General features: G+C 39.5%; 2 protein-coding genes across 2 annotated transcripts in view; both read left to right on the top strand.

Moving 5' to 3' along the window:
* sptb (spectrin, beta, erythrocytic) overlaps positions 1 to 24,797 on the top strand; it is a 28,634-nt gene extending 3,837 nt beyond the window's left edge. Inside the window, exons 2-37 of the mRNA XM_082143180.1 lie at positions 1,581 to 1,810; positions 9,698 to 9,849; positions 9,940 to 10,113; positions 10,766 to 10,872; positions 10,981 to 11,061; positions 11,453 to 11,568; positions 11,663 to 11,775; positions 11,863 to 12,050; positions 12,140 to 12,257; positions 12,849 to 13,007; positions 13,147 to 13,449; positions 13,587 to 13,737; positions 13,859 to 14,729; positions 14,843 to 14,980; positions 15,070 to 15,829; positions 16,011 to 16,213; positions 16,929 to 17,019; positions 17,133 to 17,279; positions 17,607 to 17,876; positions 18,026 to 18,250; positions 18,343 to 18,432; positions 18,600 to 18,884; positions 19,067 to 19,197; positions 19,342 to 19,546; positions 19,692 to 19,915; positions 20,125 to 20,275; positions 20,444 to 20,688; positions 20,776 to 20,914; positions 21,007 to 21,091; positions 21,177 to 21,373; positions 21,533 to 21,606; positions 21,683 to 21,746; positions 21,946 to 22,202; positions 22,382 to 22,555; positions 22,694 to 22,736; positions 22,851 to 24,797. Coding sequence (XP_081999306.1) covers positions 1,654 to 1,810; positions 9,698 to 9,849; positions 9,940 to 10,113; positions 10,766 to 10,872; positions 10,981 to 11,061; positions 11,453 to 11,568; positions 11,663 to 11,775; positions 11,863 to 12,050; positions 12,140 to 12,257; positions 12,849 to 13,007; positions 13,147 to 13,449; positions 13,587 to 13,737; positions 13,859 to 14,729; positions 14,843 to 14,980; positions 15,070 to 15,829; positions 16,011 to 16,213; positions 16,929 to 17,019; positions 17,133 to 17,279; positions 17,607 to 17,876; positions 18,026 to 18,250; positions 18,343 to 18,432; positions 18,600 to 18,884; positions 19,067 to 19,197; positions 19,342 to 19,546; positions 19,692 to 19,915; positions 20,125 to 20,275; positions 20,444 to 20,688; positions 20,776 to 20,914; positions 21,007 to 21,091; positions 21,177 to 21,373; positions 21,533 to 21,606; positions 21,683 to 21,746; positions 21,946 to 22,202; positions 22,382 to 22,555; positions 22,694 to 22,736; positions 22,851 to 23,036 — 7,074 coding nt within the window. The 5' untranslated portion in view covers positions 1,581 to 1,653 and the 3' untranslated portion in view covers positions 23,037 to 24,797. The remainder of the gene's footprint in view (positions 1 to 1,580; positions 1,811 to 9,697; positions 9,850 to 9,939; positions 10,114 to 10,765; positions 10,873 to 10,980; positions 11,062 to 11,452; positions 11,569 to 11,662; positions 11,776 to 11,862; positions 12,051 to 12,139; positions 12,258 to 12,848; positions 13,008 to 13,146; positions 13,450 to 13,586; positions 13,738 to 13,858; positions 14,730 to 14,842; positions 14,981 to 15,069; positions 15,830 to 16,010; positions 16,214 to 16,928; positions 17,020 to 17,132; positions 17,280 to 17,606; positions 17,877 to 18,025; positions 18,251 to 18,342; positions 18,433 to 18,599; positions 18,885 to 19,066; positions 19,198 to 19,341; positions 19,547 to 19,691; positions 19,916 to 20,124; positions 20,276 to 20,443; positions 20,689 to 20,775; positions 20,915 to 21,006; positions 21,092 to 21,176; positions 21,374 to 21,532; positions 21,607 to 21,682; positions 21,747 to 21,945; positions 22,203 to 22,381; positions 22,556 to 22,693; positions 22,737 to 22,850) is intronic.
* Positions 5,257 to 9,675, top strand: LOC309479299 (uncharacterized protein). Its single transcript, XM_082143355.1, has one exon. The coding sequence runs from the start codon at positions 5,353 to 5,355 to the stop codon at positions 6,022 to 6,024; it is 672 nt and encodes a 223-aa protein (XP_081999481.1). The 5' UTR covers positions 5,257 to 5,352; the 3' UTR covers positions 6,025 to 9,675.
* Positions 24,798 to 26,360: the final 1,563 nt, after the last annotated feature.

Here is a 26,360-nt window from a genome sequence, read left to right as displayed (position 1 = left end):
TTATTATCAATATAACAATTTAAGTAAAAAGTTGGGTAACACTTTATTTTAAGGTAACGTTGTTACACTCTACCCAATCTACCAATCTACAATCTACAATCTACCAATCTAGCCAATCTACATTACATGTAGTAATAACAGTAAATTATGCATGATTACAACTAACCCTACAGTAAACCAAACCCTAAACGTAACTCTATAGTAAGTGCATGTACATGTAGTTAATTAATATTACTCAGTACTTATTTGAGTAAGGACAATGCAACTACATCACCTTAAAATAAAGTGTAACCAAAAGTTGTATTTTAAATCAATTTCAAAATTTCTTTGTATTTGGTTTGTCTCCCTTTTGTTTTAATGACAGCTGCGCTCAAGCTGACATGAACAAAAAATGATGATCAATGTTCTCCAGCACAATTTGAGAATGTTCCAAAGAGCATCTTGTGCTTCACTGGAAGCAAGAACATCTGACCTTTTGGTTCAAAGGAGTTCACACGATCAGTGTCACGAATTTTCTAAATTGAAGAGTGACCTAAAAATAGCACGCAATGTTTAATATTTCTGAGTTTGAAAATTTTCTAACTTTCAAAATAGAGCTCAGCAGTTGGGTTCCGGAAGTAAAAACTCCATTCATTTTCTCCATAGGGAAATTACAACTTATAAGAAATCCTTTTAGACAGCCATACTGTGAGCTACGAGGTTGTTAATCGATGGTATTTGCTTCTGTTGAAGCCATGAGCCTGCATTATTCCAACTTATTTTTTAAATTACCGTGTTTAACAGTGGAATTTGTGGTGAAAAACTACATTACCCATGATGCTGTACAAAAATTCCTCCAATCAGAGTTTAAACAAGCAAACCCCGCCAAAAGTGCTGTTTAGCCCTGCCCACTCCCATGAAGCACCGCGAATGATGTAATCGAGTCGATCTCTCTGTGCTCCCCGAAATACTTAAATATTTGCATGTATACCTTAAAATATAATGTTTATATAGATATAATCAAAAAATTTAAACAAGTAGTTTTAGATTTCTACATCATTTTTAATTCGGTAATGCTATTTGCAATGTACTGCAAATAGCATTGATTTTTGCTTCATATCAAAGTTTGCAATGTTATGATTCACCTCGTTGCTGGTTGGTGTGGTTCATGGCTTAAAATGCTTTAATGAATATTTAAAAGCATTTTTTAAATATATATAAAAAATCCCTATGGGAGAAATGAATGGAAAAAACAACATCGCTGAAAAAGTGGGCAGGCACTGTTGCACTCTCTACTTTCAAATACAGTTACTGTGGGTTCTCTGACTTTTGGATCCCACTGTATATAAATAGGCTTTTATAATCATAATGTGTGCTGAGAGTGTATTTGGGAATTTGTGAGACACATCAAGGGCACACAGGATGCGCTTTTGCATTCCATTAATGTCTCAGAATGTGTTTTCTGTGTGAATTTGAGTATTGAATGTCTAAATAATAAAGTCAGATGCAAAAATATAACGGTCATCAGTGCAATATCTATAAAGTCTTTTTTGAAGTTAAATGTCCAGTTAAACTCCTCCTCCATCTCTTTCTCCTTTCAGATCATCCATCTCTGGCATTCCACTGTCTTGTGCACGCTGAGGTGTTTGGTCCCTCTCATTCCTCAGCATCTTGATGGCAACTATGACCTCCACAACAGACTTTGACAATGCTGAAATCACTCAGCAGTACAGCCGCATCAACACCCGCTTCGAACTGTCTGATGAAGAGCTTGACAACGACAACAGCTCGGCCAGACTCTTTGAGCGCTCGCGCATTAAAGCTCTTGCAGGTGAGTCGTCTCAGGTGACATAAAAATGGGCACATGTGGTTTAGATATACAGAGGCCCACTAATGTGCGAATACATATACAGACGTACAGGCAGCTGAACCCTATCCTCTCCTGCCCCCCTGACCAGCCAGGATCATTTGCACATACCCAGCATGCCTCTGTATGACTGAGCTGGACAGCTGCCCTGCCCGTCTGTGCCCATAGCTTAGATCTCTGTAATAACTGCAGGAGCTTGTCATTTTTGGCACACCTGTGGGGTCTGTTGCTCTCAGAAACAGCAGGTTTTAAATAGTGATCTCACGACCACACTTACAAGCTCCTTTCCAGGGACTAGGTAATCCATACATGACATATGAAAACTGTTTGAGTGACAGTACACTATCATATTTTTTTTTCCTGAAGAAAATGCTTTATAATGCCAGGGTGTTGCTATGTGGTTGCTTGGGTGTTGTGAGTGGTTTCTGGGACATTGTTGGACATTAACACTTTAAACCAGTTCATTTAGTGCAGACCAGATTTTGTTACATGCATCTAAATAGCAAGAACACATGTCCAATGTAATGTTTTGCATCCAATTTGGGACACTTAATATCCACTGTAACGGAATACTTTTCTTGAGGTATGAAATGTCAAAGAGTTACATTTTACATTAAGGAGCATGTACAGTAAGAAGAAAAATAATTTGTTAAAATGCAAGATTTATCTCTCATTTGTAATTGTATTAATTAGTTGATGTACATTTTAGAATATAAAATTAAGATAATTTAGGAATAAAGTCAGAAGTCTGGCATGGGCTTAATTGGTACTTTGGCACCATTTAAGCCCGCATGTGTTCCAAATAAGCCCACATCATCATTGATTCACAAAATATAAAAAATTAATTGATTTTAAAGAAGTAAAACATCAATATATTTATTCAGTTAAAGGGAAGTATTAAAAAAAATCCTTTTGCTAATGTTTGATTGGAGCCCTGGGTGGGATGGGTAGGTGTTAGTGCCCGGTGGTCTGGAGCCTTAAGTCGGCTTGACTGGAGTTGTAGCTGGAGTCAAGCTGGAAGTTTGACCGGGTGTATCTTGGGAGCCAAGCCGAGTTGGGGCTCCATTCTCTGGGCTTAGGGGGGCCCAGAGTGGGGGGCCTACTAGTGGGCCCCCCACACCGGGAGTATGGAGCCTTAAGTCGGCTTGGCTCCTGAGTTATGCCTTGTCAAAGGTAGAAGTTAAACCGGGTGTATCTCGGGAAGGAAGCCGAGTTGGGGCTCCAGACTCTGGGGTGTCGGGGGGTCTCCTAGTAGGCCCCCCACACTGGGAGTATGCAGCCTTAGGTCGGCTTGACCTTGGAGTTATGCCCGATCAAAGTTCCACAGGAAGTGACCATATCTCGGGAAGAAAGCCGAATCAGGGCTCAATACTCCCACCATAGGGGGCCCACTAGGTGACCCCTCCATGCCCGGAGTCCAGAGCCCCAACTCAGCTTGGGTCCCGAGTTTTGCCCGGACAAAGCTGGACAGGAAGTGGCGGTATCTCGGAGCAGGACGGTCCCAGGGGCTCAGGACTGTGGGGAATGTAGAGTCCCTTTGGGACCTCTACATGCCTAGAATCTCAAGCCTTAACTCAGCTTGGCTCCCGAATTATGCCCAGTTATACATAAAGGACTTTAGGACAAAACGGGCTCTATCTCATTTTAATGAATGTGTGTAATTTGTGTGTAAGTAAGGTAAGGTTAAAAGGTTAGTAAGGTAAAAGCACACAAATACATGTTATCATTAAACATTTTCAGAAAATGTATCAAAGTTTGCAATTAGAGGGATTCCTCATTGAAACACATAAGGTGGGCTTAAATGGTTCCACAGTGAGTAATGGTGAAAAAAGACAATGTTTTCCTTTAAAAATGTAAGATATGTTTACAAATACATGCATGGAGCTTAAATATACTGTGGACTAGTGTCATAGTAATGTTCATTGTGCCCACATTGAGAAATGTTTTTTTCATTCAAGGTTAGCTTGTGCTGGCTATAGTTTGCATGCGTTTTGTGGCGCATCTTAAAAAAAAGTAAATTCTTCTTTTTAATCTTCTCTACAAAACAATATAAAATGATAAAGTACTATTTGTTCATACACAAAAAACAATACATTTATCTCTTATTTGACATAATAGCAATGTAGTTACCAAAGAAATGGCTGAAAATTGCAGAAATGTGTTGATTTCTGAAGGGTCCCGAAACACCAAAGTTTTGAGGTGACTTTTTTTACCTTGAAATAATGTTTCCAAAATCATATCAGTGGTTCATCAAGTCGTAACAGGGTGAAAGGCACTTCTGGATTCGCTTTGCAGCCCTATATCTGCTATAACCACACTATGCAAGTTTGCCAAACCGGGTAGCGGATCTGTAGTTCGAATGAGACATAAGAAAACTACAAATTTAACTTGCTTTAGTCAAGCGTTACAATAGTCATTATTTAGTTTTTCTTCGTTTCTGATGTCGCAATACATCATACTTTCATGAAATCATGCAACATACTCTACCTTGTCTGTGGACATCGTTCATTCCAAAGCCGGTGCTAGATAAACAGCGAGCGTGCGTGCGACGGTAGGCTGCGGGCGGCAAAATAATTTACGACAACGGTAATGGACAATTCCGCTTCCAACCTGTAGGGCGACCGAAGAGGAAAAGTTCCTTAGTGTTGCTTTAATGGGTACACTTACCCTACTCTCTTCAAGTACACTTAAATGGCCTTTTATTTAATCTGTAAGTAAATTTTTTTAATTAGTGAGAGTTTTGTGAGAATGAATTATGCACAGTTGTTTAAGGCTACGGGTCTTTTTGTTTGAAATGCATTAGTGATGGTTAACTCGAATTCAGGCCTGCTTCTTTAAGTCAAGTGTATGTTGCTGAGCCAGGGCTGGTGTGATGTGTTCTGTTGGTGCGTCTGTGCTCTGCTCTTTCTGTAATGCAATTAGAGAGAGTTAAAAAGTGGGGGCGAGCGAGAGAGAGAGAGAGAGAGAGAGACAGAGAGAGAGGAGTGGTTCCCATTCTTCACCTTTGATTTACAGCCTTTGAACAGACACGTATCCCTCTGAGTATACTAAGTACACTTTGAGTACACAGTCATTAATACATTTGTAGTTGGTATTTACATCAGGGCCAAAACTGCTTATGCACGCACTTGCAGTCTGACATCACATTGTATTTGTAACACAAATCAACACACACACATACGCCCATCAGAAGACATTTTAGATGAGTGTGTTTGAGTGTGCGTTATGGGGCAGTCAGGAATGGGGGCATATTATATGCATGGCTGGGGTGCTGGAGAACCACTCCATGTGCTACTGGGGAGAGGCACAACAGCATCATTGCTAAGTGAAGAGTGAGTAAGGGAGGGAAGGAGAAAGAGAGAGAGGGAGGGAGGGAAGGAAGGAGGGAGGGAGGGCGGGCGATAGGACGGGAGAAGATAACAGAACTCGAGACAGAAGGAGGGAAGAAGAGTGTCCTGTTTGTCTCGTTCTTTCCCGGCTGTGCGTGTTGATTTAACGTGGTGAGGATGAGCAGCCCCTGTTTGTGTCGCGCGGTGCCCGTGAGCCAGACCCGGCTGAGGGAGGTCAAACTCAGCTTGAAGACCAGCAGAGAGACCATACCGATCCGCCCTACCCCAGTCGTCCGGGAGGTCAGCAGCCGGCATTATACCACGGTGAAAGAAGTCCCAACCAGGACCAATGCCCCAGGCAGCCGGAGCAGGAGCACCCCACCAGTTTATAGGGCCCAGAGCAGGAGAGGGGCCAAAACCAACAGTCCCCACAATCGTGAACCTGAGCACCTGCCAGAAAGGAATGGAACTTTACTGGGCATCACATCTAAAGTAGCGCCCATGACTTTCACTCCAGTCTCCTCAACCTCATCCTCTTCCTCCTGCACCCCGAAGGGCCATCGGCCCTCACCTCCACGATCCTCACCATCTTGCCCGCTGTCCCCGTCCCGGAGTATGAAACGAGCACGCTGGCTGAGCTACAGTGCTTCCAACATTTGCTTCAACAACTCCATCCTGGATGGGCGCTTCAGACAACTGCAAGGTAGTGTTCTGGTGGAGTTTTTTCCTTCCCCCTCAAAGAGGGGGCAGTCATTCCCGACATACCCCTTTACTACGCCACAGGGGAGTTGTTGGATTAGGCAGAGATCCGGAGAAGGGTGTGGGAAGTGCTTTAAGGTGGTATGCTAGATTGTTTTCTATTGGCCGCTGTGGGAACTGAAACCTGGTTTTGTTTTTTTATGTGCAGTATTTATTAATTTCATTATTTATGGTATATATGCCCAATTGTTACCTCTAAATATTTATTTGACAAACTCATAAAAAGACCATTCAGTGCAAAAAATACTACTTGTCCCCCCATCAATCATTTGAATTCTTGCTGAATGACAAAGTGATTGGTACATTGGCAGACTAACCACCATCTACTTCTTGTCTTCTGCTATTCTTGCCTCTTTCAGGAATATGTTTTCTATGCCTTTCTGTGATTTGGGGTATTCATCATCGAGGTCTCTTACCTCACTTATTCAGCGCTGTTTATTTTTAGAAGAAGTTGACTGTCACTGTTAATTTGTGTAAAACTGAGCTTCCTGTTTCTCTCTGATGAGAGAGTTCTTTAATGCTGTGAAACAGAAAGAGCGTAGTTCAGAGAGATTGTATTTTATTTCCTTAACTATCCCTAATATTTAGATGCGTTATATGAATGCATAGGGATGGATTTAAAAAACAAACATGCACTATAATTTGAATACTATTCTCATATTTTTGCTCATATATAGGGTTACAGTGTTTTATGGAAACCCATTTTAGAGTAAAAAATAAAGTAACTGTGAGATAAAGTTTAAAATAAGAAATACAGTAAAAAAAAAAAAAAACTTACACAGTGAGATATAAAGTTGTAATTGTGATATATAGTCACAACTGGTGGATATAAAATTGCAGTTATTAGAAATAAAGTTGCAAGTTCCTAGGACATGGGTGCAGCCTAAAATTGAGCGGCTTTTTGCCTGATGGACGATAAAATGGGTAGAAAAATCTTATTTAGATTGAAGGAGGGATTTGAGCTATATCTAAAGACAACAACACCATAAAGACCACTCAAAATGCTTACATCATGGCTGCATGTTTTACACGGACAAGCACCACTTACATTGCATTTAAATATATTGCTTCTATGCGTCCACCCATCACACTAGCTTGTAGGTACAGGGAAAATCCATCAATATAAATATTTCACAGACCTTTCGTGTGAGCTAGAGAGAATATCAGAGATCAGCAGGACCCAAGTAAACTCTATTTAGACTCACTGCTGTTCTAATGGAGAGGAAGAGAGAATCATTTAGTAGAGGTTAGATTGCAGTCCTGCTGTACAAAGTGTGAACAGGAAGAGGAATCATTTGGCAGCAGTTTGGTCATGAAATATGTAGTGATGCCGGACTTAGCTCTCTTATTATGCTTTAGCACATCTGGAGTTTTCCTAACTCTGGCAGGAACATGGTAAATTGCACTTTAAAAAGTGAAACTGTACAGCTGTTACCTTAGAGAGCTTTTCCTACCCGACCTGACCCTTAATAATTGCTTTTCTCTGTGTAACACCATAAGTCAGGCTTTGGCTGGTTAGCATGGCCTGTTAGCCCTGGCTATTATGCTGTATTTACACCATCTGGAAACACACACACACACACACACACACACACACACACACACACACACACACACACACACACACACACACACACACACACACACACACACACACACACACACACACACACACACACACACACACACACACACACACACACACACAAAAACATATTTCCATGTTTAAACTAGCCATTTATTCTACATACAGTATATTTATTATTATTATAAAAAAAAAATTTGCAAGAAACTTGTATTCATATGTTTCGTTATACTGTAGATGTTTTACTTTTCATGACACAACTCAGTATAGCCACAAGTGAAGGGCTTGGGACTGATTTCCAATCACTGTTGTTATGGCAGCATTTTCCTTTGGCTCCAGGGTAATTAACCACATGGCATGGACGGCTCAGGAGATTGGCGGAAAAACATTTGTGTCCATAATTGAGCAAGTATTTTATTATAGATCTGAAAATTAAAGCTATTTTGTCTCTCTACAGATGTGTCTTTCAAGTCTGTTATACAGAACAAACATTTTGTAATATAAAATTGACTGATCTTAACGCGGATTATTCCTGCACATGCTCAAAACTGGTTCAGACATCATGCATTACACATTTGAATGATTATTATTTTTTCATTGCTTTGTGATCCAGATGGAGGAGACATGCTTCCACACTGTAGTTTGTCCATTCAGGTGATATGGAAAAACTTCAAGGTGTAGTCGAGACCAGTTCAATTAGTCCAGGTTCAGGCTGAGACCTGAGTAGGTTGAGCCTGACTCAAGGACGAGACCAGAAGAGGGCTGAGTCTGAGTCAACACAGGGTCCATTGGAAGGTCTGAATGATTCAGACAGTGTAAATATTATTTCCTTTGGGGTGAATGAAGCCTAGTTTTGTGTCAGTGCCTCAAAAATCTCCGCAGCCACAGACACAGTGTGCTCTAGTCCAGAGACACAATAGCACAGAGCAGATCATATAGACGAGTCGGCACAGACCACAAAATGTATCCAGTGTTGTAGTACTTGAATCGTCTTAAGTTCAAGTCAAGACAAGTCCATGACAAGACTAAGATATTGAAAATATGGTATTGGACTCTAGTCTGGTCTCAAGTACTACACTGTGTTAAACTAACATTGTAATTAAATGACTGTTTTGTGTCTTTCAATTGTATGTTTGTATGATAGTGCAAAACCGAGATATATGTTGGCAGAACAAGGCCATATGTGACAAATAGCCCCTGACTATGATACTGAACTGTTTATCTGTAGTTTAAGCATAAATGGCAAGGTAATGCCTAATGGTTCTAGGTTTAAAATAATGTATCCTTTCCACTCTCCGCCCACTTCGAATTCTAATGTTTTTCCTTTCGTCTTTTTCTCCCTTCCACTCACTCTATTTTTTCTACCTCTCTCTTTTTGTCATTTACATCCCTCCATCCTTCCAGTTTTCTGCAGCCATAAGATCTGAATCATTTATAAAACACATCATTAAGAATGCACATTTTTGTTCTTTTTGTGGTAGAATCTTAAATAAACGTGGTACTGCAGAAGACTTGCTCAGGGAAAACACATGGATATAGGCATACACACACTATGAAGAATACATATACATAGATTGAACTGTATTTGAGTAAGTAACTGAATGATTGTGACAATATGAGCTGTCTTTTTACTTTATAACTATTTTGCTCTGTTCCTTATATTGTACATCCATTCCCAATCTAAAAGGCTGAATCTCATGAAAACTGTCAAGAAAGGTCTAATTTCACTCCAAAAGCATGAAAATTAAGCCTATTTTTTAGGACCCTTAAGATTGTTTACATTGTGACATTATTTTCAGCACTAATTTGCACACTAACAATTAAGAGCATTTACATTTAGAGCATTTAAGAGCATTTTTTTTTTTTTTGCATTTGTAAATTACATTTGTAAGCATATTTATTGTACTGAATTTAAGCTGATATTAAGAAATTAAATACTGTGTCTGATTAGGATGTCTGAATGCTTAATTGCCATCACAATGAAAAGTCTTATTGGTCCTAAAAGTAGACCCCTTTACTTATAAAAAAAAATATTATTTCATATTTTATTTTGATTTCTTTACGAGATTCGTGCAAACATTATCATTAAGGTTCCATTAAGTTTATTTTCCATGCAAATAAAACATCAGAAGTAGATAGCAGAAAAGCTGAATGTTCTTCTCTTGCTGTCCAAACCAGATGAGCGAGAGGCTGTCCAGAAGAAGACTTTTACAAAATGGGTGAATTCCATATTAGCCAGAGTCAGCTGCCGAATCTCAGATCTCTATCTAGACCTGCGGGATGGTAGAATGCTCATCAGACTACTGGAAGTTCTTTCAGGGGAGAGACTGGTGAGTGTGTTTAGTGTGTAACCTTGAATTTACAACACCACTGATGTAATTCCAGTAATGTCTTTGATTGCCCATCTTTCCACCATTCAGCCCAAGCCGACCAAGGGCCGAATGCGCATCCACTGTCTGGAGAATGTGGATAAAGCTCTACAGTTTCTAAAGGAGCAGAGAGTGCACTTAGAGAACATGGGATCACATGATATTGTAGATGGGAATCACCGGCTCATCCTGGGCCTCATCTGGACCATCATTCTTCGCTTCCAGGTCAGCCCATCATTCTGATCAGCTTTATTCATTCTGTGCATCTAAGTATGATTTAAACTAAATAACAAGGAATTTGAACTATCATACAACATTGCACTGGCTATAAAACATACAGAACAACCCAAACTTTCTGATATTTACTGTAGACCTAGAGTAGAGTTTTTGTATTGTGTCTTATGCTGATGGAAAAAGCTTACATTTATTTGGCTGATTGGAAAAGCTTATATTTATTTTTAATCTCTCAGTTTGATAGCAGGATATTTTTAGCCCAGCCACTTCAAACAATGTAGTCTGCTACATAATTCAGATCCTCAAAAATGAAAGGAAACAGACCGGAATGGGAATTGTTGACTGCTCTTTATTCTGCCTGGTTCCCACAGCAATGTACAAACTATTGAGATATCAAAAGTCTCAATCTAAATAAAGTAACAATGCCACTGCATATCCAAGAATGGATCCAAGATCCATATTACAGTAGCTCTTCTAGTTAATTTAGAGTATGTTAAATACTATGAGAGTTTACCATTTTATTATTATTGTTTTTAAAAGCTTTAAAACAGAAGGTATGTCTAGTTGACAGCAGTAAGGTATGAATATAGTTTAAGTGGGATTTATTTAAGTTTTTGTTCTTTCTTTCCTCGTATGCATACAGATTCAAGACATTATAGTAGAGACAGGACAAGCTGACCAGACAGGCCGACTAGAGACCCGCTCTGCCAAAGATGCATTGCTCCTCTGGTGCCAGATGAAGACTGCGGGGTAGGACAACAATTGTTGTATTTTAGTAGTAATGAATTTGACAGCAAATGTTCTATTTTTATTATGTGTTTGCAGATGGATTTGTCTGATATTATTTTGTATCTGCAGGTATCCCAATGTAAACATCACTAATTTCACCACAAGCTGGAAAGACGGCATGGCTTTCAATGCTCTCATTCACAAACACAGGTGATAAATATCAAGAGAAAAGATTAAATTCAAAGACAAAATATAAATATTGAGACAAAAGATAGCTTGTGGAGACATTGCTTAGTGGTTAGGAGAGATGCAATGACACACAATCATATGGATGTCAACTGTTTCTTTCATTCATTGATCAAGTTCCTCAAAGACCAGTTTTACAGGTAACAAAAAGTTGACACTTAAATTAAACTAAAATAACTAAAAACTCAATTAAACCACCTGAGCAATAAACGAACAACCACTGAGAAATTAAACTTATCATGTTCTCCCCTCTTGCCTTGCCTTCTTTATACTGTTCTATCAATAAAAAATAAATAAATATAAACCAAATAATCTCTCCTCTCCATACTTTTGTATTCTCATTTCCCTCCATCAGGCCAGATCTGGTGGAATATGGCAATCTACAGAGGTCCAACCCCACTCACAACCTTCAGCAGGCTTTTAACGTAGCTGAACAAAAACTTGGTGTCACCAAGCTCCTGGACCCAGAAGGCAAGTAACACCTTTTGACTATTAAGTTAAAACTTATAATAATTATCCTCCCATTATGGAGATAGATAACATTTTTATATTGTATTGTTTGCAGATGTGTTCACTGAGAACCCAGATGAGAAGTCCATAATCACATACGTTGTTGCATTTTACCACTACTTCTCTAAGATGAAAGCTCTGGCAGTTGAGGGCAAGCGAGTCGGGAAGGTGCAAAATATGAACCAGTCCATTCCCATGTGAATATGTGTTTAATTCAAGAGTACATTTGTATTGATCTATACTCATATTCTCCAGGTGCTGGACCAGGCCATTGAAACAGAGAAGATGATTGAGAAGTACGAGACATTGTCATCAGACCTGCTTATATGGATTGAGCAAACCATCATTGTGCTGAACAACCGCAAGCTTGCTAACTCCCTTACAGGTGTCCAACAGCAACTGCAGGCTTTCAACTCTTACCGTACCGTGGAGAAACCACCTAAGTAATTCAGGCTATTTATAAACAAATGTCTCTTTTTTGTAGGACTGTTAAGCATCCAACTTTAATTTCTTTTTAACTCTTACTCTTCAGGTTTCAGGAGAAAGGTAACTTGGAAGTACTGCTGTTTACCATCCAGAGCAGAATGAGGGCCAACAATCAGAGAGTCTACACACCCAAAGAGGGTGCTCTGGTGTCAGATATCAACAAGGTGAGACGCTAAGATTAATGCTGCATTCATTTCAACTCAGAAAGTATGAACTTCCAACCTCCAATTAGGTAAAGTGCAATCTAATGCCACTTAAAGTCAGACTTTGAACTTGGAAACAGAAATCTACAACTGTGATTTTATTGAGATAAAGGTGACATCATGCAAATATGGTTGGACCCAGGGGATAACTAAAATACAACGTTCCTATATTACTTTACAATATAACCTATTCGCTTTTCTGTTGATAAATGTACATCTACAAAACCAGCTTGTTTTTTTGTTTTGTTTTTATACATTTCTATATCTTCTAAACATCAAACAATAGAATATGGTGGTTATCTGGTGACATCATGTACTGTAGGAATATCTCATACCTGACTTTGTATGGAAGGCACCATAAGCTTCAGGAATGACATCAATCAATTCATAAGAAAAACTTTTATGAATCAAAAGGACACCTGCTAGTCCCAACCACTTTGGTTATATTTTCTGCAGGCACAGTGACAGAGGTTGAACATGATAGTCATTCCAGTGGTCTGAGAGACTCTGAGCTGTTTGAATGTGTGTGTGTGTGTGTGCCTTTGTTCTCAGGCTTGGGAGCGATTGGAGAAGGCAGAACATGACCGTGAACGGGTCTTGAGAGATGAACTCATTAGGCAGGAGAAGCTCGAGCAGATGGCTCGTCGCTTTGACAGGAAGGCAGCCATGAGAGAGACCTGGCTTCTAGAAAATCAGAGACTAGTTTCACAGGTAACTAGCTTTCCACAGCTTCTGTCATTGTAAGATGAAATGTGAAGAGAGCCTTTATATAGATACCCATCTTTTCATGGTTGCAACACCTGAAGATTAAAATTAATGGTCGTTATTTTGCTTGCTTTCTACTGTGAAGGACAACTTTGGCTATGACTTAACAGCAGTGGAGGCAGCTAAGAAGAAACATGATGCCATAGAGACAGACATTGCTGCATATGAAGAACGCGTTCAGGCACTGGTGGCCCTGTCTAAAGAACTGGAAGCAGAACGATACCATGATGCTAAACGCATTGATGCTAGAAAAGACAATATCTTGAGGCTGTGGGACTACCTGCAGGAGCTCTTGAAAGCTCGCAGAAGTCGTCTAGACAAGAATCTCACCCTTCAGAGTATATTCCAGGAGATGCTCTACATCATCAGCTGGATGGATGAAATGAAGGTAGGAATAGTGAATAGCGTGCTTGATTTATACAATTTGATTTATATTATGCTAATATTATGGTGGCATTGCAACTCGTGTAATTGAAGCAAAAAATAATAATTTAAATTATTTCTTATTGGACATTTGTTCTTCAGAACCGACTCTTGTCCCCAGACTTTGGAAAACAGTTATTGGAAGTGGAAGACTTGTTGCAGAAACATTCGTTGGTAGAGGCTGATATAGCGGTGCAGGCAGGAAGAGTACAATCAGCCAATGCAGCTGCTCTTAAATTTGCCAATGGTGATAGTAAGTACAGTTAAACCCTTATGTACTTAACTGTTTACTTGGTGATGTAGGTATGAAGTAGTCTTTGTAATCTTTACACACGATTCATTGTCATTTTACTTTTCTGCTCTTAATTGTCAAGGTTATAAACCATGTGACCCTCAAGTGATCCGTGATCGGGTACAGCACTTGGACCTGTGCTACCAGGAGTTGCGTGCTCTGGCAGCTCAGAGGAAAGCCCGTCTTGAGCAGTCGCGACGGCTTTGGAACTTTTTATGGGAAATTGCAGAGCTGGAGAGCTGGATTCGGGAAAAGGAGCACATTTTCTCTTCTCTTGACTATGGTAAGGACCTGACCAGTGTGCTGGTACTGCAGAGCAAACACAGTGTCTTTGAGGATGAGCTTGCTGCCAGGCGGGACAGCTTGAAGCAGGTGATGGACGAGGGAGAGAGCATGATCCAGGCCAAGCACTTGGGTTCCCCCAAAGTGCAGCAGCGCATGGATGATGTGCGAAGACAGTGGCAGCAGCTGGAGGAACTGGCCGCCTTCCGTAAACAGAATCTACAAGACACCCAACGCTTCTTCCAGTTTCAGGGTGATGCTGATGACCTCAAGGCCTGGCTGGTTGATACTATGCGGCAGATGAGCAGTGACGACATTGGGCATGATGAATACACTACCAAGCGACTTCTTAAGAAACATCGTGACTTAAGAGATGAAGCCGCTAAGAATGGTGCCACCATTGATGCTCTATCCAAACAGGCCAATGCACTTCCGGAGGAATTAAGGAACACACCAGACATTGAGGGGCGTTTGAATGATATCCGGGATATGTATATTGAGCTTCTGACCCTCTCAGACCTGAGGCAGAAGAAACTGGATGACACCATGGCTCTTTATACTATCTTCAGTGAGACGGATGCTTGCGAGCTCTGGATGGGCCAGAAGGAGACCTGGCTGGTTGGGCTAGAGACACCTGAGAATTTGGAAGATCTAGAAGTTGTACAAAACAGGTATGGCTATTGGTTTTATGAACCCAGGGACATTACTGTAAGTGTGTTTCATAAACTGGGAAACTAATCCAATTTATGCCACTTTCATAAAATTCTGTTCTGTTTGTTGGTAGGCTAAGCATTCTTGCTCAAGAAATGGGTAATATGCAGGCTCAGGTTGATAACGTCAATAAAGCAGCCAAGCAACTCGAAGACAGCAGACATCCAAAAACAAAACAAGTGAAAGACTGTCAAATTCGTCTCAATAAGAGGTAAGAGTTATAATCCTGGATATGAATGCCAGTTTCATTCAAAATACTTTAGAATTGGTCTGTAATGTTCCTTTTTTCTCTTCTCATAGGTGGGAAGCTTTTAAAGCAATGGTGGAGGATAAGAAACGTAAAGTGGATTCAGCCCTCAGCCTACATAACTATGATCTTGAATGTGATGAAACAGAGTCATGGATAAAAGAGAAGACACGAGTGATTGAGTCTACACAGGACCTTGGAAATGACCTGGCTGCAGTCATTACCATTCAGAGGAAGCTCTTTGGCATGGAAAGAGACCTCGCTGCCATCCAAGATAAGTTGGATTTCCTGCATGATGAGGCCCAGAAGCTTGTGAAGGAACACCCAGAAAATGCTTCTGATATACTTGTCAGACAGGAAGAGTTGGACGCAGCATGGAACTCCTTGAAACGTACCCTGAAAGACCGCGAAGACTCTCTTGGGGAGGTCAGCAAGCTGCAGACCTTCCTACAGGACATGGATGATTTTCAAGCCTGGCTGTTCAAGACACAGAAAGCTGTTGCATCTGAAGATATGCCTGATGGTTTACCAGAGACTGAGCAGTTTCTGAGTCTCCACGATGCTGTGAGGGATGATATGGATGGCCACGAGGAAGACTACCATTGTGTGAGGGACACGGGAGCAGCAGTCATTCAGGGCCAAGAAGATGATCCTCAGTACCAGCAGCTGGAGCAGAGGCTGGAGGGTCTTGATAAGGGCTGGGATGAACTGCACAAAATGTGGGACAGCCGCAAGAATTTCCTTGATCAGGGTCTTGGCTTCCAGCAATTCATGAGGGACGCCAAGCAGGCTGATGCCATATTAAATAACCAGGTATACATAAACAGTTTTCATCTATTATCAAAATAGATGTCATTTTGTTATGCTGTCTTCTTATCATTGAGAAGAGTAATCTTTGGGGAAACCTATTCTTTGCAAATTACCTTCAATTGCCAGTCCATAACATTGTTCCTCCCTTTTAATTTGCTCCCATTTTTTCTGCACTTTTTGAAAGGAATACACTCTAGCCCATGTAGACAAGCCTGACACCCTGGATGGAGCAGAAAAGGCCCTGAAAAAACATGAGGACTTTGTTACCACCATGGATGCTAATGAAGAGAAGATACTCAGCACACTGGAAAATGGTCAGAGGCTGGTGGACAGTGGAAACCTTTACTCAGGAAGGGTGAAAGACAAGATGGGCTCCATTGAGGATAGGTCTGTTTTTTTTAATTATTTGGTCTATTTTACATCCAAGGTCAGACATAATTTTTTTCTGTGATCTAGCATATGAGCTATCCACAAAAATGAACTTGCCATTTTATTCTAAATTCCTTATAGGACATCATAGGACAAGTGGTTTGAAAAATGGATCAATAGGTGGATTTTCAGTTCAATATGGATTACCGTGACAACAAAACAATTACATAAGGGCCTTAGAAATATATTAGCATGACAAGAATTATATTTAAATATTATATAAATTGGCATGATAAGAACATCGAATACTTGACTGTTGTAATCCCTCAATGTCAGTGTAATTCAGAAAACAATCATAGGTTTCTTTTTGAAGTTCATGTTAATGCACCCATACATTTGTGCAACTTTGTTTACTTGTGCTAACTCAGCAGTGAGTGAGATAAGCATTATTCTGTAAAGGAGTAGCCTGCATTTCCCCTATTTGCCCAGGCAGTCTGTAACTCCTTAAGATGGGCGCCTGGCCTGATGGTTATTGATCTCTTTTTGAAAGTACACCTAATCCATGGGGTTATGTTGCTCTTTTAAAGTGTTCTCTCTAAAGTGGAAATGGAGGAGTAAAGAAAAGCCATGTCAATATCTGCTAGTGTTCATTTAACCATATACACTTTTACACCAATTTGCAATAGAGACATTCCAGTAAATAACCCAAGTATTTTTGTGTGTATGACTTCAGGTACAACAAGAACCAAGACAAAGCCAAGGAAGTCTCAGGGAAACTCAAAGACAACAGGGAACTACAGCACTTCCTTCAAAACACCCAGGATGTGAGCAATATTTTACTCAATTTTCACTGGCAATATCTCACAGCTTTGCTTCTAATAAAATGTTCTTTGTGATATTTTCTCTCATTCATTAAACATTTACTTCTCTCTTTTAGCTTACACTGTGGATAAATGAGAAAATGTTGACTGCACAGGATACATCATATGATGAGGCTCGAAACCTCCATAGCAAGTGGCAAAAACACCAAGCCTTCATGGCAGAGCTAGCATCGAACAAGGATTGGCTTCATAACATTGATAAGGTATATAGCAATTGTATGTGTTCCATAACTTTAATAGAGCACAGCAGTTTGGTGTCAGAAGTAAAACATTTCTACATAGGAGTAACGATTTAGCAATATCTTTCATAGACAGACCTACCTTGAGCTCTGATTAATTGTTGTTAAATGATGATATAGGATTCTGATGAAGCCTTTGGTTCACATTATTTTAAAATCGTGTTGAATAACATATACATAGTGGACAGGCCCCTTCTCCTGTGTACCATAATCCCAATAATTCCTTAGTATCAATGTGTTCAAATGAATGGAAACAATTATGTGTACATTGAACCATGCTCATATATTTAGGAGGGACAGGAACTGATGGAATCCAAGCCTGAGTATGAGCCCATTGTTATGGATCGTCTTGCTAAGCTTCATGAACTATGGGATAAGCTGGAGAGCACCACACAAGAGAAGGCTCGGCTGCTGTTCGACGCAAACCGTTCTGAGTTGTTTGATCAGAGCCTGGCTGATGTAAAGAAATGGTTGGCTAAATTGCAGCAGCAGCTTCAGGGTGATGTGGACGAAGAGGTCAAGGATCTTACCAGTGCCAACATTCAACTGAAGAAGCATCAGGTGTGACATTAAATTTGTGTGTGCTACAATTCTACAGTAGATTACCTCACTTAAGTTACAATTATGGTGTATTATGGTCTGTGCATTGTTCTTCCATATCTGATGTTAGCTTATAAGATACTGCATAAATCTGCCTTTTTCTCTCCTAGATGACAGAGAATCAAGTTCGGGATCGTGCACGGGAGCTTGAAGAACTTCAGGAAGCTGTACAACAGCATGCTTCACTTAGAGAGGACCAACCCGAGTTTGAGGTTGAGCAGCAAACTCTTCAGAGGGACTTCCAGAAGCTCCTCACACCTCTCGCCCAACGCAGGGGCAAGCTGGAGGCTGCTAAGGCAGTGCACCAGTTCTTCAGAGATCTTGCAGATGAGATAGTATGTACATACATAGCATACCCAAACTACAGCTTTTCATTCGTTTTTTTCTAAAGAACTCTTACACAGAAGTTTTCATTTGTGCTCCTCAGCTCTGGGTGAACGAGAGGTTACCAATAGCAATGTCAGAGGATCATGGCAACAATCTTCAGACTGTTCAACTTCTGCTCAAGAAGAACCAAGTGAGTTTTCCATTTTTTTCCCAGTTACCCCCACAAATCATTCCTGATCATCAATTACTTGACAACATGGTCTATTTCTATAACTTAATATTGGAAATCATTTATAGTATATGTATTATGCCCCCTTCACCCACCCCTTTCATATACACCATTCATATCCTGTACAGTCTCTACAAAAGGAGATTGATGGTCACCAGCCACGCATTGATGAAGTGTTAGATCGTGGCCGACGAATGATGGCAGCAGCAGAGGGCAGTCCAGAGGAAGAACACATGTCTGAGGAGATGAAGAAGCTTCAGGAGGTGTGGGCAAAGCTGCAGGATGAGATGGACAAACGTAGAGCACGGCTCTATGGCTCTAATGAGGCCCAGGAGTATTACAATGATGCAGATGAGGCTGAGGCCTGGATAGGGGAACAAGAACTCTACATGATTGCAGATGAAAAGGCCAAGGTAAGACTATGACAGACTGCAAGAGCCAACGAATAACAGTATTGTTGCTTTATGTCTTAAAAAAATCTTCAAAATGTCAAGTTATGTCAACTCTGTGCTGGTTCCAAATTCTTTGTGCAGTGCTGCCATAAAAGCCATACTAAAATAAACTGTCTCTGACAATTATTCTCTTTGGATTGTAGGATGAACAGTGTGCTTTGATCATGCTGAAGCGACACCTGCTTCTGAAGCAGGCAGTGGATGACTATGCATACTCCGTCCAGCAGTTGGCGGATCGTGCTCAGAAGATGCTGGCTGAAGAGCACCCAGATGGGTATATAAGCATTATATATATATATATAAAGAATTTATTGCATATTGAGATGAGGGGGCCAAGCTTAACTGAACCCTGAGGCAGTCCAATGCAAGTTAAAACACTCCATAACAAAGATTAATCTCTATTTGTCTGTATGTAAAGTGAGGCCATCATCCGGAGACAAGGACAAGTTGATAAGCAGTATGCTGGGCTGAAGGAGCAAGCAGAGGACCGAAAAAAGAAGCTGGACCATACATATCATCATTTCTTGCTGAGCCGTGAAGTGGAGGATCTTGAGCAGTGGATTGCAGAGCGTGATGTGGTGGCCTCTTCACAAGAGATGGGCCAAGACCTTGACCATGTGACGGTAAAGCATAACTTACCCACAAACATGAGCACATTTACTGTACTACCTCTCACACAAAAGAATGTCTTGTCATGTACAATGCAATAATTGGCATATTCAGCACTAGTATATTGTGTTGTTAAAGTCATACTTATCAATATTTTAGATCCTGCGAGATAAGTTCAGGGAGTTTGCACGGGAGACAGGGACAGTGGGTCAAGAACGTGTAGACACTGTAAACCAGATCATAGATGATATGATCGAAGGAGGCCACAGTGAGGCAGCAACCATGGCGGAGTGGAAGGATGGAGTCAATGAGAGTTGGGCAGATCTGCTGGAACTCATCGACACTCGTGCCCAGCTCCTCACATCCTCCTATGACCTGCTTAAGTAAGTATAGAAGAAGTAAATGGATTAAATGTCACTAAAGAGTGCAATGCTTTTATCAGATTATATTATTACAACTGACAGTGTATCTCACTCAAAAACAAGCCTATGAAACAAGATTATAATTATTCTACAATATCTTCACTTGTGTAAGATGTTGTATGGGGTACAGAAATTGACTGGAAAACATAATGTACTGTGAATTTGGTCAGGTATTTTTATGATGGGAAGGAGTTGGTCGCTCACATTGAGGAAAAGAAGAATGAGCTTCCTGATGATCTGGGTGAAGACTTTAGCAAAGCAGAGTCCTTCCACCGAATGCATGCTGCATTTGAGAGGGTTATAAGCTCCCTGGGAAAACAGGCAAGGAAAACACATTACATGAACAACTGGTGGTCATAAATAGTTAAATGTATTCATCTCAAGAAATCTCTGTGCCTTGTACATATTTATAAGTCAGTGGCTTTTATAGAAAATGTCAAATGTTATACATTGAAAAGCTTAGGATGTTCCATATTTCTCTCCTTGCAGGTGAAACAGTTCCAGGAGACTGCAAATAGACTGCGTGCCCAGTATGCTGGAGATCAGGCCACTGCTATTCAAGCAACTGAAAAAGAGGTTGTGGAGGCCTGGAAGGGCCTATTGGATGCTTGCGAAGGTAGGAGGAAGCGACTGGAGGATACAGCAGACAAATTCCGCTTCTTCACCATGGTGAGAGACCTGCTGGCCTGGATAGAAAGCATCATTCAGCAGATAGAGACACAGGAAAAGCCACGGTAAGAAAATGCATCATTGTGGTCATCACAGTAGAGGTGTCCATGTTCCCCTTTTTAATGAGGTTTGTTTCTTGTTGTCCAATGAAGAGATGTCTCCTCAGTAGAGCTCCTAATGAAGTATCACCAAGGAATCCGTGCTGAGATTGAGACCCGTGAGGCAAAGTTTAATCATTGTGTAGAGCTAGGCCAGGCCCTCCTTGAACGCAAGCACAAGGACTCTGCAGAGGTAACCAGACACAGGAGGTAGCAGTGTAGCAGTCTGCCATAACAAAGTGTCTGGCAGGAGACATTCATTTTCATTTATACTTGTACTCACAGATTAAGGAGAAGCTGATGCATCTGGTTGAGAAGAGGAAAGAGATGATGCTCAAATGGGACGATAGATGGGATTGGCTTAGACTTTGTAAGTCCACAAATGTCAGCATACACACATGAAAAGACACACAGGAATAGTGCTCACAGCTGCTTATAATTTTATCTCCTTATAGTGTTGGAGGTATGTCAGTTTGCTCGGGATGCATCTGTGGCAGAGGCTTGGCTGATTGCCCAAGAGCCATACGTGGCGAGCAGGGATCTAGGCCAAACAGTGGATGAGGTCGAAAAACTGCTCAAGAGGCATGAAGCCTTTGAGAAATCCACTGCTACATGGGAAGAACGTTTCTCAGCACTGGAACGTCTTACAACAGTATGTGTTGTGTGTGTTTTTAACTTTGACATGTTTTAAACTCATCCTACACCATTTGTGCTCAATACATTAATAATACCTCAAATCATATGAATTGTTTGCAATGGCAGGCACCACTCAAATGCAAAAACGTTATTGACTATTTATAATCTGTTGTAGTTGGAGCTGTTGGAAATTCGGAAACAACAACTGGACATAGAACAGTACAGACAAGAGGAAGAGAAAGACAGCAGGTAAACATAAGATCTGGGGAACACTGTACTTCCCTTCCTCCGTATTCCATATTAAAAGTTGACATTTGACCTCCAGGAGAGAAGACACTGGTTTTGCAGAGGAGTCCTCACAACTCTACCCCACAGAAGAACAGTCTCTGGTGAGTTTACGTTTTGTATAAGTACATTCTTCGTGTCAGATATACTTTCACATTTCATATTGTCATCTCTAAATGTAAATACAGCCTATAATATTATTTTACTCCTTTTTGTACTGAATTTTTTTATTTTTTTTTATTAATTGTAATAATGTAATACTTCTTAATTTGTACCTGAACTTTGTACACATGTGGTCTTCAGTCTGGTTTAGGTGTAATAGAGCCTAGTTCCGGCGGAGTTGATGGCACAGCAGGGGACTCCACTGTGCCTTTGATCTCAGAGATGCAGGAAAGTGGCTCAATAGAGCTGGACCCTTCAACTTCCATTCAGGTTTCCAAAGAGACAGAAAAAGCTGCCACACTTCCCACTGAATCTTCACAAGTTCAACCAGTGTTGATGGAGGGAACTCTAGCCCGCAAACATGAGATGGAAGGACATAATAAAAAGGCATCCAACAGGTTAGCGGTTGTTTTTGTTGGTCAGCAAAATTATGTAATTATTGGTGTTTGCTGAGGCATCACTATTATATGTAATTTTCTCCTGGCAGATTTGTCTTGATTAAGTATAATGCTTCAAGATACATTTTCAATCACAGTAAGTAGCCATCATTTTACCAATCAAAACTTTCTTTTCTCAGGTCCTGGAACAACCTTTACTGTGTGCTTAAACCTGGACAGCTCTCTGCCTACAAGGATGCCAAGAGCTTTAGTCACAGTGTCACCTACCATGGTGAGGAACCCCTGACCCTCTCCAATGCTTCATGCGAGATCTTGACCAACTATAAAAAAAGGAAGCATGTGTTCAAACTCCGGTAAGGGTTTTGGTTATCAATCTTTATAATAAGTTAAACATAAAATGTAATATACCTCATTGTTGTGAGATTGTGAGGTATATTACATATAGGCCTTGCTTACCCGTTTTATCCTTGTTCCATTTCCTGGTTTCTTAGACATGAAGATGGAAGTGAATATCTGTTCCAGTGTAAAGATGAGGTGAGCTATTGAATACTTCTTCCAATTAGTCCCTAATTTGTAACGTAATCTTTGAAATAAGCAACTGAACAACTTTAATTATGGTATATGTGTGTTTTGTCTCTCTGTCCACAGGAGGAGCTCCAGAACTGGACTCAGGCTATAGAGCAGGCAACACAAGCTCTGACAGAAGAACCAGTTGCAGGCCCATCAGGAGTGAAGGCACAAAGCCTACCTCCACCTTCTTCCACTACTCTAGAGGTCCCCTCAACCAAGAAGGACAAGGAGAAGAGGTTTAGTCTGTTCGCTAAGAAGAAATAAACTCCTGGACAGAATGTGACACAGGTGAAATGGAACAGATTATTAACACCATTTTATTTTTTACATTATATAATTTGTAAGAATTTAGCTATATGAAATGTAGATTACACTGCTGCCTGTATCTAAGCTAATGAGGCATTGCTAATGTCCACATGTATTGCTCTTTATGTTTTATTGTGTTTTCCTATTCTAGAGTCACATACCACATTCACTCTGTATACAAATAAAAGCACAGGAACCTGATCAAATTTAACCAAAAATATTTGTAGTAAAAAAAAATATTTTCTTCTTTTTGTCTTGATTTTTTTAAATGTATTGACTTGAGTTTGTTCTAGGCATGCTTCAGTATGTATTTTGACTATAAATAACATGCATAGTTTTGTTAATCTGCCTTATTTCTTTAAAATGGTTGCAAATGTAATACTGTGTTCTTTGCATTGGAACTTATAGAATTTTCATCGAGACACGGGAGAAGTGTTTCCTTTTGTAAATGGCGCTCAGCTAGCAGGAGGTGTGGTAATGAAGGTGCATGGCATTAACATGCTCTATATGCAGTAAGCACAGTGTTTAGTGTGCTTTTAGACTGTCCTAAGTGTTGTAAAAGCTATTTTCCACTATTCCAACAAACATATGAATATGAATATTATAATAATATTATATTCAAATGTGAACATATTAATGCTATTATATATTAATTCATTAAGAAGTACAGTCATGGTACTAAAGAAAAGACAAAGATGAGGGCAGTTTTTTTTGTTCCAAAACATCAGCTATGTTAAATATGACTTTTTCAAAGCATGAACTGATATATTTATTTAATATGGTGCTAAATGTTTAATATAAGAGTTTTACCCTCTCATAACTCAGGTTTCCCACTATGGCTGTCACAGGCCTAATCACCTTATAAATACCCTTACACTAGGGCAACAAAACCATTATAAGCACTAAAACATATCTCTCACATTATCATAACAATAATTAAAAATTCGAAAAGAGATGTGTACAGCTTAAATAATGCAGTATAAATCAAACTTGGTAGCCAATGAATGTTTAAAAACATGGAAAATATTTGTAATACAAATATGAATGTAGAAGTAATGGTAGAGGGAAATTTTAATAGTAATTATAATAATCATAAAGCATTATACATACACAAACTTAATACCTATATCCAGATCAAACTAATTAAACATTCATTATGCATTTAACTTATATTTGTCTCACAAGTTTCTGAAAGGAACAACAGTAAGTTATCTTTAGTACATTGTCTAATCTTCTGATTAGAATTAAAGTGCCCTGTTTCCAAAGTCTTAGTTTCTTTCAGTATTAGCCTATATATTAACCTTGAAGTATATATATATGTACTGTTTCTGCCAGGCACTGCAAGCTAAAACAAGTAATGTTTTAAAATAAAATGCAGAATTATTTTAATTTTTTTTAACAGTAGATACATTTCATCTCACTGTTTGGTTTTGGATAGGAATATGTTTACAGAGTCATGTGTTATGAGGGTCAGCGTGGTGCTTTATTACGGTGGTGTTTTTTGTTGGCCACTACATCCCGGACCTCCAGATATTTCAGTTGTATTGCTTTAAACACACTGCAGTCTACTTTAGAATGAAGTAGTCCCTCTCAACTAATATCCATTCTCTTTTCTCCTTTTATATCTGTATGTTCAATGCAAAATCACATATAATAAGTTGAAAACAAGGTATGACTCATTTTGGGAGTATGAAAATCAATAAACTCTGTTTGCAGTAACCTTTGACCTCTGTTGTATTTTTAAAGCCTTGTAGTTTACAGAAGTCAACCCGTTTTTCCCCATTAAAAAATAAATAAATGCATTTAATGTCTGATTAATGAAACAATAATTCTCTCTCTCTCTCTCTCTCTCTCTCTCTCTCTCTCTCTCTCTCTCTCTCTCTCTCTCTCTCTCTCTCTCTCTATATATATATATATATATATATATAATTATTGTTTCATTAATCAGATTAGTACTAGTGTCTTAAATCCTCTCATGCTTAAAGGTGCAGTATGTAAGAATGACAATTATTGGTCGAAATAGGTACTGCAGTCCAATTCAAAACATCGGAGATCTTCGTTTCTCCCGGCTTGTGCTCCTCAGATTGGATGGTACTCACACGGGTTGCCAGTTTGAGCACACGCAACAGGAACGAGCGCAATGGACAATGAAAATTGGCAAATGGGCAACAGTACAGTATCATACACCAAAACAATAACAAACATTCCAGCCTGGAAACGCACATTTCAAAGTGAAATACTGTAGAAGTATTTTTCAAAGAAACGAGTATGAGAACTTAGCATGTTTCCTCAATATATACAAACATATTAGGCTATGGTATTTTTATGCTTTAGTAGAGTTAAAAAGTTACATACAGCACCTTTAATTGTTTTTATTGACTTACATTTCTATTGTTTGAGTATAAAACCAGTATGATCAGGTGAGGTGGAATTATTATAACCAAGGGAACAATCATTGTTAAAATATACCACTCTTTTCCTGAAGTAGAACTGCTTAGTAAGAAGTGTGAGAAATACAAATATAAATAATTGTTGTAAGAAAATATGTATACTACACTATTACCACTTAGCAATAAATTAGTTTCTATTAATGTTTTGTGTTAAGGACTTTCTTTAAATGTTTATTAAGCATGAAAAGTATTATGTCAATGATGACGGAATTCATTCACAGAAATCAGGTCGCAACAAGGACTAAAACCACTGATCTATATAGATCAGTGACTAAAACACACTGAGCCCAGATGCAGAACTGCACTATAGGCCTAGGCTACTTCACTTCAAAGACTCACCTCAAGGCCCAATATTTGACTGACACATTCCTCTTAGTGACACAATTAGGCTACCTTTAATAACTAAATTTGATTACGACTGTAAGTTCCTCTGCGCTGTGTTCAAGCATTGACATTTTCACAAAAAGCCTACATTTTAATGTATATGTAATATATTTTTAATGCCAAAACTTCTCGGTGGTCTTTTTTGGTGTCAAATTTTGGTCAGGCGACAACTGAAACTCAAGGTTCGGTTTTGTGCACAAATCATACGTAATTAACGTAAATTACTTATTTTGTATTCAAAATGTGCATACAATAATTCTGAAACCAAAGATAAAGTTTTTTTTTTTTTTTAAATAAAACCCGTTAAAAATTCAAAACCCGTGTACTTGACTGCTACTGATTCATGTCCTTTAAGTCCAGTGTCTAATGACAGGCCAACCTGGGTAATTTTATAGTTAACTATAAAAGTTTATAAGTTATAGTTTACCTATAAAGCACGGAAATGTGG

Source organism: Leuciscus leuciscus (assembly GCF_965113295.1).
Source record: "Leuciscus leuciscus genome assembly, chromosome: 17".
Taxonomy (NCBI): Eukaryota; Metazoa; Chordata; class Actinopteri; order Cypriniformes; family Leuciscidae; genus Leuciscus; species Leuciscus leuciscus.
This window is presented reverse-complemented; position numbering and strand designations above follow the sequence as displayed.